This window comes from Heterobasidion irregulare (assembly GCF_000320585.1).
Source record: "Heterobasidion irregulare TC 32-1 unplaced genomic scaffold scaffold_12, whole genome shotgun sequence".
Classification (NCBI taxonomy): Eukaryota; Fungi; Basidiomycota; class Agaricomycetes; order Russulales; family Bondarzewiaceae; genus Heterobasidion; species Heterobasidion irregulare.
This window is the reverse complement of record NW_009258208.1, coordinates 449,330-460,656: the sequence shown is the minus strand read 5'-3', so window position 1 is coordinate 460,656 and position 11,327 is coordinate 449,330. Positions and strand designations below refer to the sequence as shown.

General features: G+C 53.8%; 7 protein-coding genes across 7 annotated transcripts; 4 read left to right on the top strand and 3 right to left on the bottom strand.

Moving 5' to 3' along the window:
- Positions 1 to 156: 156 nt before the first annotated feature.
- HETIRDRAFT_329809 (uncharacterized protein) lies at positions 157 to 1,017 on the top strand (the record flags this gene model as incomplete). The annotated part of the gene is made up of 2 exons (XM_009553757.1): positions 157 to 349; positions 407 to 1,017. 2 exons carry the CDS (start codon positions 157 to 159, stop codon positions 1,015 to 1,017), a joined length of 804 nt encoding a protein of 267 aa, XP_009552052.1.
- Positions 1,018 to 1,249: 232 nt separating this feature from the next.
- HETIRDRAFT_442258 (uncharacterized protein) lies at positions 1,250 to 3,668 on the top strand. The gene is made up of 8 exons (XM_009553756.1): positions 1,250 to 1,325; positions 1,637 to 1,744; positions 1,808 to 2,016; positions 2,069 to 2,159; positions 2,212 to 2,513; positions 2,571 to 2,700; positions 2,759 to 2,993; positions 3,054 to 3,668. Exons 1-8 carry the CDS (start codon positions 1,305 to 1,307, stop codon positions 3,389 to 3,391), a joined length of 1,434 nt encoding a protein of 477 aa, XP_009552051.1. The 5' UTR covers positions 1,250 to 1,304; the 3' UTR covers positions 3,392 to 3,668.
- A 397-nt stretch (positions 3,669 to 4,065) lies between these two features.
- On the bottom strand, positions 4,066 to 4,388 carry HETIRDRAFT_106465 (uncharacterized protein; the record flags this gene model as incomplete). Its single annotated transcript, XM_009553755.1, has 2 exons — positions 4,066 to 4,247; positions 4,310 to 4,388. 2 exons carry the CDS (start codon positions 4,386 to 4,388, stop codon positions 4,066 to 4,068), a joined length of 261 nt encoding a protein of 86 aa, XP_009552050.1.
- A 203-nt stretch (positions 4,389 to 4,591) lies between these two features.
- On the bottom strand, positions 4,592 to 5,437 carry HETIRDRAFT_119147 (uncharacterized protein; the record flags this gene model as incomplete). Its single annotated transcript, XM_009553754.1, has 2 exons — positions 4,592 to 4,968; positions 5,170 to 5,437. The coding sequence occupies 2 exons, from the start codon at positions 5,435 to 5,437 to the stop codon at positions 4,592 to 4,594; spliced, it is 645 nt and encodes a 214-aa protein (XP_009552049.1).
- Positions 5,438 to 5,590: 153 nt separating this feature from the next.
- On the top strand, positions 5,591 to 8,290 carry HETIRDRAFT_143882 (Carboxylesterase). Its single transcript, XM_009553753.1, has 4 exons — positions 5,591 to 5,858; positions 5,916 to 6,095; positions 6,149 to 6,250; positions 6,302 to 8,290. The coding sequence occupies exons 1-4, from the start codon at positions 5,650 to 5,652 to the stop codon at positions 7,671 to 7,673; spliced, it is 1,863 nt and encodes a 620-aa protein (XP_009552048.1). The 5' UTR covers positions 5,591 to 5,649; the 3' UTR covers positions 7,674 to 8,290.
- Positions 8,291 to 8,419: 129 nt separating this feature from the next.
- HETIRDRAFT_412167 (uncharacterized protein) lies at positions 8,420 to 9,945 on the top strand. Its single transcript, XM_009553752.1, has 3 exons — positions 8,420 to 8,999; positions 9,067 to 9,326; positions 9,399 to 9,945. Exons 1-3 carry the CDS (start codon positions 8,451 to 8,453, stop codon positions 9,850 to 9,852), a joined length of 1,263 nt encoding a protein of 420 aa, XP_009552047.1. The 5' UTR covers positions 8,420 to 8,450; the 3' UTR covers positions 9,853 to 9,945.
- Positions 9,912 to 10,913, bottom strand: HETIRDRAFT_461020 (uncharacterized protein). Its single transcript, XM_009553751.1, has 3 exons — positions 10,859 to 10,913; positions 10,371 to 10,795; positions 9,912 to 10,308 (listed from the first exon to the last, which is right to left on the bottom strand). Exons 1-3 carry the CDS (start codon positions 10,890 to 10,892, stop codon positions 9,994 to 9,996), a joined length of 774 nt encoding a protein of 257 aa, XP_009552046.1. The 5' UTR covers positions 10,893 to 10,913; the 3' UTR covers positions 9,912 to 9,993.
- Positions 10,914 to 11,327: the final 414 nt, after the last annotated feature.

Genomic DNA, 11,327 nt, shown 5'->3' with positions numbered 1-11,327 from the left:
GATGACTGCAACTCGCATTCAGACTACGAATCCATTTTTATCTCTGCTATCTACATGCCATAGCAACTCTGTAGGTGGTTCCTGTTGTCCAAATGCCCCCACTTATACTCTTTCAAGGACATCCAAGCTATTTATAGCTCCCATCGCACGGCCTTCATGAGACAGCAGCGAACAAAGCTGTTGTCACCTGCATTCTCCGGGATGACCATCGACCCTGTCCTTCGCTCGCTTGTAACCGAACCTGACTTTCAAGATACACGGCATGGCCTGGTGTTTTCCGCTCGGTTGCCGACAGCCATCCGAAAACTGACCGGGCACATTCAGCAGAAGCTAAAGGCCGCTGCACCATGTGAGTCGGCCCCTTCTCATCGAAAGCCTGGGCGATCGCTAGAAGTACTCATTGCAGGCTTATGGCTCGTGCCTGCAGAGTATCTGCACATGACAGTACTAGAAGTCACTCACTCGCAAACCCCAGAGACAGTTGCACATTTAGCACATGCGATGCGCGAGATCATTCCTCGGATTACTGACTTCACAGTCACGCATCATGCGCGGGTTCTAAAGCCAATGCTATCCTGTGACAGCACCGCCGTCTCGCTATCCTTCATTCCTGCTGCCTGTGAAGGGCTTACCGTCGAGAGCAGCAGGACAGCGGAAGAAGACGCCTATACGTTCCTCCATCTTCGCAAAGACCTTTATGAACTGAGTCTTGAATCAGGAATCGTGCCTGAGGCCCGCTACGTCGTTCCTACCGCACATTTTACCATTGCGCGGATTATTGCCGACACGGATTTCGAGACTGAGGTAGGGAGCCCCGATCAGACGAAGATTGCAAAATGGATGCAGACAATCGAAGAGGTCAATACATGGTTAGAAAGTAATTATTGGCCTGGACCAGGTAACGAGTTCCAGAATGGCGGCGTATGGGTCCTTGGTGAGGACTTTGGATTGGATTGTCGGGCTGGACTGGTATGGTATGGAGGTGGGACGACATTGAGGCAAGGGAAATGTTCCTAACCTCATAAAGTATTTTCGATCGTAAATTCCAAACAGCCTATCTATTGTACGAGCTGTGCAGCTGTCCAGAGATTCGTCATTACTACACATTTATCGGTCTGCTGAGTAGGTGGTTGAAGGTAGAACCAGCCGAGATAGCATAGCCCCTAACCATGGTTTGGGGTTGCGGAAACCCCCGATATTGTATTCAAAAATCGGCCGATGAAAACGCCAGCATTGAGCAGTTTTCGATGCTGCGTCTCGTCTCTCGTTCCCTTCGACCCTCTCTGCACTTTGCTCATAGAACCATGGCATCTACCCCAGAATTCGTGAGTTCTGTTCTCTTCATGTTTACTGGCACAATCGTTGCTGGACGAGAGAAAAAGAGGGTGTGGGCGTTCTTGAAAGGCTCTATCTACCGGGCGCTGCTTTGCTTGTGAGGATGATAATATGTCCATTGGTATGTGTCGACGCCACGATCAACACATGAATGATACTAATGTTTCTCCTCTCTATAGTTTCCTGCTTTCGGTTGCGCGCCTCCTCTACTCCTTCCATAGATTCACTCCTATTCACCGCTTCCATGACTATCACGGTCTCATATTCGCTTAGCCATATTGTCTGACTTTTCTCTATTCAGAACAAATCCTTGTATGCCCCCCTCTCCGAGATCGACCCCGTCGTTCAAAACATCATCGACAAGGAGACATGGCGGCAGTACTCTGGCCTCGAGCTTATCGCGTCGGAGGTCCGTCTTTCCGTCCCCCGCACGCATATCTAATCTTTTGCGTCTAAAACTTTCATCCGACAGAATCTGACGTCAAGGGCTACCATGGAAGCCAATGGCTCTATCCTCACGAACAAGTACTCTGAGGGTCTTCCCAACGCACGGTACTATGGTGGAAACGAGTACATCGATGAACTCGAAGTTCTTTGCCGCAAGCGTGCGCTTGAGGCATTCCACCTTGACCCTGCTAAGTGGGGTGTCAATGTTCAACCCTACTCGGGTTCAACAGCTAAGTGAGCCACTTTTTATTGAACACACCATCTCTCAATACTGAGTTACGTGCAGCTTTGCTGCCCTTACCGCCCTCCTACAGCCCCAGGATCGTCTCATGGGTCTCGGTCTTCCAGATGGTGGTCATCTGACCCACGGTTACTACGTGCGTTACTGTGTGTGTCTGTGGGATCGTCATATACTCAAACTTTGAGTAGACTGCCAAGAAGAAGATGACGGCTTCTTCGATCTACTTCCAGTCTCTCCCCTACGGCCTCGATCCCGCGACACAACTGATTGACTACGAAGGTCTTGCGAAGCAGGCCCGGATTTTCAAGCCACGTCTATTGATCTGCGGTGCTTCCGCATACCCTCGCGACTGGGACTATCCCGCACTTCGCAAGGTCGCTGACGAGCACAGCGCATACTTGATGGCTGATATCGCCCACACCTCGGGTTTGGTCGCTGCGCAAGAGCTTGCCGATCCTTTCGAATACTGCGACGTCGTGACCACCACCACGTGAGCGATCGACCCCTCCATTTTTTTGTTGAAACCCGCTCTGACAGTTTGACATAGACACAAGACGCTGCGTGGCCCTCGTGCTGGCTTGATCTTCTTCCGCAAGGATGGTGAGAACCACAAGGATCTCGAGAAGCGCGTCAATGATGCTGTCTTCCCGGCTTGCCAGGGTGGTCCCCACAACAACGTATGTTGCGTGCCTTATCTCAATCCTCACATGTAGGAATACTCATGCTCGCTTGTAGACTATTGCTGGCATTGCGACTGCTCTTCTCCAGGCGTCCCAGCCTTCGTGGAAGGCCTACGCGCAGCAAGTCGTCAAAAACGCGCGCGCTCTGGCGGATGAGCTCGTCAAGAATGGGTACAAGTTGCAGACTGGCGGCACAGACAACCACCTTGTCCTTTGGGATCTCCGTCCCCTTGGTTTGACTGGCTCCAAGGTGGAGAAGGTCGGCGACCTTTTGGGCATTACCATCAACAGTGCGTTCCTTCTCGTTGTTCTTACACCTCCATTGAATTCTAACATATCCTTCGTCACAGAGAACGCTGTCTCGGGTGATGCCTCCGCCCAGGTTCCTGGTGGAATCCGTCTCGGCACTTCGGCTCTGACCTCTCGTAACATGCTTGAAGACGATGTGCGTCAGGTCGCGAGGTTCCTGCACCGCTCTGTCCAGCTTTCCCTGTTGTTGCAAAAGGAGGCCGGCTCCAAGCTGCTGAAGGACTTTGTGAGGGTAGCCACAACACCACAGGAGGGCAAGGAGGGCGCCAGGTTGGTCAAAGAGCTGAAGAAGGAAGTGACGACGTTCGCGAGGCGTTGGCCCGTTCCCGGTATCGAGGGCGAGATCAAGCGGCCTGCGGGTGTCGAGGAAGACGACTAGGTCCGCATCGCTCGTTTATCCGTTCGTACGTTGTTGGTTGGGGCGAGGGCGAGGGTGAGGGTCAGGGCCCGCGTGTAGGATTTTGAAGATTCAACGTCGTGCCGGTATCTATCATCGGTGGATGGGTCGGCACTTGTAGATCAAAACGGACTTCAACATTGTCCGACCCCGTGTATTCATATTCATTCACACCATGTGTTGACACTTCGCATGGCAGGTTTAATGTGGAACATCATTCTAATACACCTACATCGGCTCAATGCGCCTGGGCATCTCGATATAGATTGATAGTTTCTAAAGTCGTGAGGCAGGTGTTTGCACCTACACTCGTCTGTGAGGCCACTAAACATCACGAGTGGCCAGTCACTTGTCACTAGACGAGTGATGATGCTACCCTAAAATTTGAACACTCTGTTAGTCTTCCTATTTACCCGATGAAAGATGTTCACTTCCGTCATAAGTAGCTATCATCCTTCCAGAGGCCCAATGGGGCGTGAGAGACGCTATTCAAGGACGAATTGGAAGAAACCGCGCAGTTGAGCGGGGCCGCGTCTCAAGCGGATGTTGAGAACGGGGGAGCCTCTCTCGAACATATTAGGCATCAACATGCCGATGCTAGAGCTAGCAGGGAGCACCGGTATGCATCATAAGACACGGACGTTCCGTTCGGGATTTCATCGAGCCCCGGGGGAGCGCTCCGGGTGCGGACCGAACTTAACCGACCGCTCCGGAAACGGAGAGTCACGTGGCGCATCTGCAAGGGTGTGAACTTCCACTATCGCAGCCAGCATCTCGTCCATGACCACGAACCCCATCGGCACGCCTTTCTCCAATCCCACCCATTGACTCGCAGACGCTTTTAAAGAGGTTCAGAAGGCTAAGTCTCGGCTGGCTTAGCCGCCTTGCTACGTGATTCACGTCGTGGCAAACTCGTGGTGATTGGTGAGTCGCTTGACGAGACGCCAATGGACACGCCGCCCGCGTCAGAGAGAGCCATCGCGGGTGATCGGGAACACATCATGTTGTTTAACGAGCATGCCGGTGGCGACTAAGAGGTATACTGCGACAGATCATGTGTCAATGATTCGATCGGCCTTCAATGCAGTATGTAACATTACTGCCCTCGTACTTCTCCGTTTATATGCTGATGAAGCGTGGTCCAGATGTTATGTGCGCTAGGGATGGGCTTGAGGTTAACCCCTATGCTTGATCTAGTGTACCATAGCTTGTGCACAATATGACTTGTTCGTTGTCGAGGCAATCGTCTCGTTTTCTAAGGAGGGTGAAGTTAAGAATGTCTGTGCTATAGTTAACCAGCCCCACATCTTTCCACAGCACCCTTGTTGTCAGCATCGCAAGCTTCCCATTCTCACTCAGTCCCACTCGAAGTTCCCCGCCTCGGATACCGGAGCGCACTCTGCTCTTCTGTGTAATCGATGGGCGGCAGTCGTCGTCTTGGGCTATCTTCGGCACTTTTCGCTCGTCCCACGACGGTGCTTGTGTTGTCGTATACTTAGGTGTCGGTGTTTTCATACAGATACCCACTCGAACTTCGGCAGCACCCTGGAAAGCTTCAGCTAGGGTCTTGCTAAATTTTCATTATGAATGATAGTAAATTGTGAGTCCCCTTCTGGACGTAGCTTCTAATGGGGCCTATACTCTTGGCTTCTTTTACACCAGGCCCTACTACTCATGGCGAAAAACGCGCATCACCTAATCTGCCCAGGCTATTGTGGCTTCCTATATTGCCCGACAGATGGACGCCTACACCAGCTGACTGAATGTGCTGGAGGTACGAAACGATTCGTCGCCCTTCATTTCTCCTCTCCAAATCTGAGCTGGCAAATCCCGACGCAGCAGGTCTCGTGATATCACCGCCCGACAAATGATCGCTGTGTGACGAAGAGGGGCGTTGACGAGTCGCTCGTCATCTGTGTCACCCTGCGCAACATGCTGTTCCAGCTCTTTCTGGCCCTCTCTGCGGGGTCTCTGAGGGGATCGCGCGGTATCACCCGAATCACGTGTGGGCGTTCGTTCGTTTACCATTCGGCGGGTTTCCCGTTTGGGAACACAGCTCGAGTTTTCTGCATACTGGGGCCAAATACGATCGACATCAGCGGGCGGATGCGCTGGATTCCAGAACTCCCTTGAACCCATCCTGGGAGTCCCCCCGTACTATATCATGCCACATCATTGCCTTGGCCTGGTCCACTCTCCCTCTCCCTCGCCTTTCATTACCCCCTCTCGACCTTGTGAATATGGGTGTCCAGGTCGCTCCCCTTCCCGATCCTATTGTTCGTCACACGACGCTCAAGACCACCTTCACCGGCGTTCTGAGCTCTCTCTCCGCCCCCAACACGCCTGTCCTCCAGTTCAGGGGTATCAAATATGCCAGCATCCCCGCCCGATTCCGCCAGTCGAGACTCTTCACAGCATACCATTCACATACTGATGCTACACGACATGGGTGAGTCTGAGCCCCTCTTGGCCTGTTCCTCGTCTCATGCGCCCTTGTCGATCGTAGTCCCATTTGTCCTCAGCCCAGAGGCGCTCCCATCGAGGAGACGCTCTTTGGCTTTTCCAAGGACGAATGTCAACCGCAAAATCTCAAGCAGAGCGAATTCGAATGCTTGAATCTCAACATTACTTGCCCTGCAGGCCTCACCCGCCAGTCGCGGATTCCGGTGATGATTTGGATCCATGGGTGAGCTATGAGTTCATGATCGTCATTCATTTCAATGCTAAACGCTGTTTCAGTGGTGGTAACCGTGGAAGTGGATCTCATTGGCTCTACGACGGAGGCGCGCTTGTTCAAAGTAGCGTCCAGTTGGGGAAACCTATCATCCTCGTGACTATCAAGTGAGTCTCATGACTCCTATCTCCTTCCTCGTATAACTTAAGCTTTTTCAGCTATCGTTTGGGTTTCCTCGGCTTCGCGGCCAGCCCGAAGCTATTGGAAGATAACTCGCACGCAGGAGACTTTGGTGTGGGCAACTATGGCCTTCTCGATCAACGGAGGGCGCTTGAGTGGGTCCATCACTTCATTGCTGATTTTGGCGGGGATCCATCAAACATCACCCTTATCGGACAAGACACGGGCGCGTTTGACATTCTCTGCCATCTTACTTCCCATGCCAATGCTTCTTATCCGCTCTTCCACCGCGCTATCATCCAGAGCCCTCTGATCGATACTATCCCCGACATCTCAAGCGCTGGCTCGCATGTCTTTCGCGCCATGTCCGCCCTGCATCTCTCCACTGTCGAAGACTTGCGAAGAGTCGATGTAGACAAACTCCTGTCGCTCAATTTTTGTGGTCACGCGGTCAACGATGGCACGTTCTTCATTGATGGTTGGAAGGATCTTCTGTTCCCCGAGGTTCACCCCCATCACCAGCACCGGGTGCACGAGCCGTTCGAAGCCCTTTCGCGGCACCTTGCCCACTCCCATTCCCGAGTGCCGCAATCCATCATGATTGGTGACTGTGCATGTGAGTCGTCTACCTTCGAACATTCTGCATCGCTGTGGACGCCATCCGGCGCCGTGCGTCGCTTGAAGGCCATCTGCGGGTCGCTCTCCCGCGCAGCCCCTCTTCTGCGAGCGTATGACATCGACACGCACACGCATCCTGACGAGCTTCCGGAGCGTGTGCTCGAGCTCGTCAACGATGCGCGTGTAGCATGGCCGGTAGATTGCATCACCGAGACGTTCAGGAGTGCAGGAGCAGGCCATGGCTCGAAGGTGTGGCGATATGTCTTCGATCAAGAGACCCCTAAGCGTGGGATCCCACACCACGGAGCGGACGTGCTGTTCCTCTTCGATACTGCTCCTCCTGCGGACGACACTTCCTCGTTCGATGCGTTTGATTCTTTCGGCTCTTTTGACACATTCGAAACCTTCTCCGACGATGACGAATCCGACGATGGCGATGTCTTCCCCGCCGACTCGGTATCCTCCGGCTCGTCCGACCCCTACTGCTTCGGCGGCCAATGGACTCTTCCACCTGTTTCGTTCTGCACATATACCAACATCCGGACCACTCTCCAGGCCCGCTGGCTCACGTTCGCGTATGGACAAGCGCCATGGTCTTCGTCGGAGAACGCTGTGTTCGTGTTCGGTCCTGAGGGCGAAACTGGTGAGAGGTCGTTGGAGGTGTTCGAAGGGCGGAGGCGGAGGGCTGTCTGGAAGACGGCGTTGGCGTCTCTTGGCCTTGATATGGTCAGAAAAATAGGGGTAGAGCTGGGCAACGGCCCCGTGAGCAACCAGTGCATGGCGAGGATATAGCGGACGTTGCTTTGGGCGTTGGCGTTTCGACGCCTATCACGGCTCATGGTCCTCCCCGTCTTTGCTTGGTATATCTGCCATCGAACGGTCTATAATCTTCGTCCTATTCCTCCTCGATGGCTTCTTCCGGATTCCTCGAAGGACCATGGGTCTCCGATCTCAGCTGCCCCTGTCTCATTATTTCTTTCATCTTTCATCTCACGTCCGTACCTCCATCCTCTAAAAACGTAGATGAGAGCGCGGTATGTTATGTTTGTTTGGTTTCTTCTTTTCCAGGTCTCTCTCTGTCTGGTCTCAGGTTCCTCGGATTATTTTTCGGTTCAAGTTCTCTGCATTCACGCCGCACCATGTTCCGTACCACCGTATGCATTTATCGTCTCTCGTCCCCGCCCTCGTCGCTCTCATTTGCATTATGTATTTTATCCTATAAGTCGCTTGCTATTACTGCTTTGGATATTTACTCGACGTCTATCACTACCTACGCTCATGTCGCGCATCTGCACCAGAATTCAAGCCTCACGGCTGTGCATCTCTGATTCATGTCATACCACCGAACGTTGCCACGCTATTATTTGGAGATAGAAATTATGACTTGAATAACATGGTTCGTGCAAGAGAGTGGAGGGGGCGCTTTCGAGCCCTGCCGCGGATGTCTCCGAGATCGAATCGAATGAAATCTCAGTTGGAAATTTAGTGGTCGAGTCATCCAAGTGACATGAGTACATCCACTCCCAAGCGCATATCTCTCAACCCTCCACACACCAGCCCACTCTCAACATGCCCATCCTAGGTCTTGCTCCCTCTGCTACTCCCACAAGACCTGCCCACTTCGACATTGAGCGCGTCATCCGACCGAACATCCTCTCGCTGCACCCCTACCGATGCGCTCGCGACGACTATTCCTCGGGCATCCTGCTCGACGCGAATGAGAACGCGCTGGGGCACTCGATATCCGCCGAGGCGTCATCGCGATCTGGCGGGGACGCTGTAGATGCCCCCGAGGTCGACGCGATGCTGGAGCTGGACTTGCACCGCTACCCCGATCCCTCGCACCCGTCTATCAAGTCGCGCATCGCAGAGCTGCGCGCGCTGCCGGGGACGGACTACGTCTTTCTGGGCGTCGGGTCGGACGAGGTCATCGATCTGCTCATACGGGTGTGCGTCGCGCCCGGGAAAGAAAAGATCTTGACGACGCCGCCGACGTACGGGATGTACTCTGTGTGTGCGCAGGTGAACGATGTCGAGGCGGTCAAGGTCGATTTGGAACTTGGTGCAGAGTCCGGTGAAGGTGGAGAAAAAGGCCGGTTTAGTCTGCGGGTCGACGAGGTGCGAGCTTTCTCCTTTCCTCGAGGAGATGTCGGGATGTATATGCTGAATTCTGTGCAAATGATAGGTGAAGAAAGCTGTTGACGCTGACCCCTCTATAAAACTCATCTTCCTTTGCTCTCCGGGTAATCCCACTGGCACGCTCATCTCCCTTTCTTCCGTCCGCGCACTCCTCGAGTACGAAGGATTCAAAGGCATCGTCGTCGTCGATGAAGCATATATCGATTTCGCCACAGAAGGCAGCAGTGCCGCTGCACTCATCGCAGAGTACGCGAATGTATGTGTGTTGCAAACACTGAGCAAAAGCTTTGGCCTTGCCGCAATCAGGCGCGTAGGACATCTCTTCAGTTTCTACGACTACGCATTATCATTAAACATACATATATCTTCTTCATCTAGGATGGGCGTCGCGCTCGCTCAACCCCCACTCATCCAGATCTTGTCCAACACGAAGGCACCATACAACATATCTACGCCCACTGCCCACCTTGCCGTCCGCGCCCTCTCCCCCTCCTCCATCAGCACAATGAAATCGAAAGTCTCCGCACTCACCGCATCCCGCGCTTCTCTCCTCGCTGCCCTCACAGGCCTCGCACCGCTCGGCCTCGGCCCCGCGATCGGCGCACACGACGCGAACTTCGTCTTGGTGCCCGTGCTGGACCGCACCGGCTCGAAGCCGGACAACGCGCGCGCGCAAAAGGTGTACAAGGCGATGGCGGAGGAGGAGGCAGTCGTCGTTCGATATCGTGGCGGAGAGAAAGGGTGCGCGGGCTGCTTGCGTATTACCATCGGAAGTGAAGAAGAGAACAACGCGGTCAAGGATAAGTTAGCGAAGACGCTTCAAAGATTCTGAATTTTGAATAGATTAGACTTGGATCCTGCTGCTCGAGGGACTCCAGTGTCTATTGCACTAGCCCAGGGCAGAGAATAAATTATTATTATATGGTACGTTCTCGCGAATTTGAGAGGGATCAAAAGGGAGGTAAGCAGATGTCTAGGCTTTTTCGCGGGCTTGCTCTACCAACTTGTTCATCTCCCCATTTTCAAAGAGCCTGCCCTTATCCTCCCACATCCCTTTGGCCGCCTGAATCGCAAATTCGGCAAGGTTCTCGACGGGCGTGATCATAGACATTGCTGAAAACACCGGCGACAGTACAGTGTGCATGAAGCGCGCCGTCGCCCCTCGCTGATGCTGTGCGTCCTCTGGATGCTCTGGCGATGGGAAGAAATAGGCAGGTCGGAGGACAGACGCCTTGACCTTTCCTGACGAGCCATCGGCGAAAGCAAACAGCGCGTTCTCTGCACGGCCCTAGAATGCGACATCATGTCAGCGAACTTGAAACGCTAAGTTCGAAGAGATGAGTGCGTTACCTTCGACCTAGCGAACAAGATCATGCTCTTGCCCTTCGAGTCTGCCCCGTTGCCGCTCACGAACACGAACCTGAACGGCTTCTCGCCGCTGCCCACCTTTGCCTCCTCCAGCGCCCCTAAGAACGCGTTCAGGTAGCCCTCGGTGATCTCGACGTATTCCGATTCGGAGACGCTGCGCGAGGCCGTGCCGAGGGCCCAGATGCAGGCGTCGTGCTCGGCGAGCGTGGGGAGCAGGTCTGGCGGGTACGACAGGAACGACGGCTGGGTCAAGGCGGTGAGCTTCGGGTGCGTCGGGGGTGAGTCGGGCGACGATGCGGGCGGGCTGCCGGGCAGTTTCACCCAGGCGGGGAGCGGGCGGCGCGCTAGGACTGTGACGTGAGACACAGAGGGGTCTTTGAGCAGGGCCCTGAGGGTTGCGAGCCCGGCTAAGTTGATGGTCAGCGACTCGTGAAAGAGAGTAGAGGACGTGATCACGGCTGTGGACGCACCGACGCCTGTGGCACCCGTCAAGAGAACCTTCATAATTCTGCTCGAAGATGGAAGAATGTTGGACGGTCACGAATTGGCATGAGGACTTACCTTCACCTTTATAGAAAGGGATGCCGCTTGCATCATACGGCCTGTCAGCGGCGCCGCGCGCATATCTACTAACAGTCTGACGCGTCTCAGCGGCATCCTGTCAATGGTGATGGGCGCTTAAGTTCGGCGCTTACACACTTGTTTTCTTTCCCAGGATCAATTTCGAGCTAGACGAGCAAGCCACAAGGGAATTTGAGATCTTTTTATACAGTACATGCTGTGGCTCATTCGCAGAAACCGTATTTTCACTTTGAACGAACCTGCCGTACCATACAGCGATTGACGCAGTGGATGATTTCCTGGAATATGCTTGAACGAGGCCAACACACCTGCACCCAGTACCAATGATTGTGATAGCAGCTTCATTCATGAATGGTA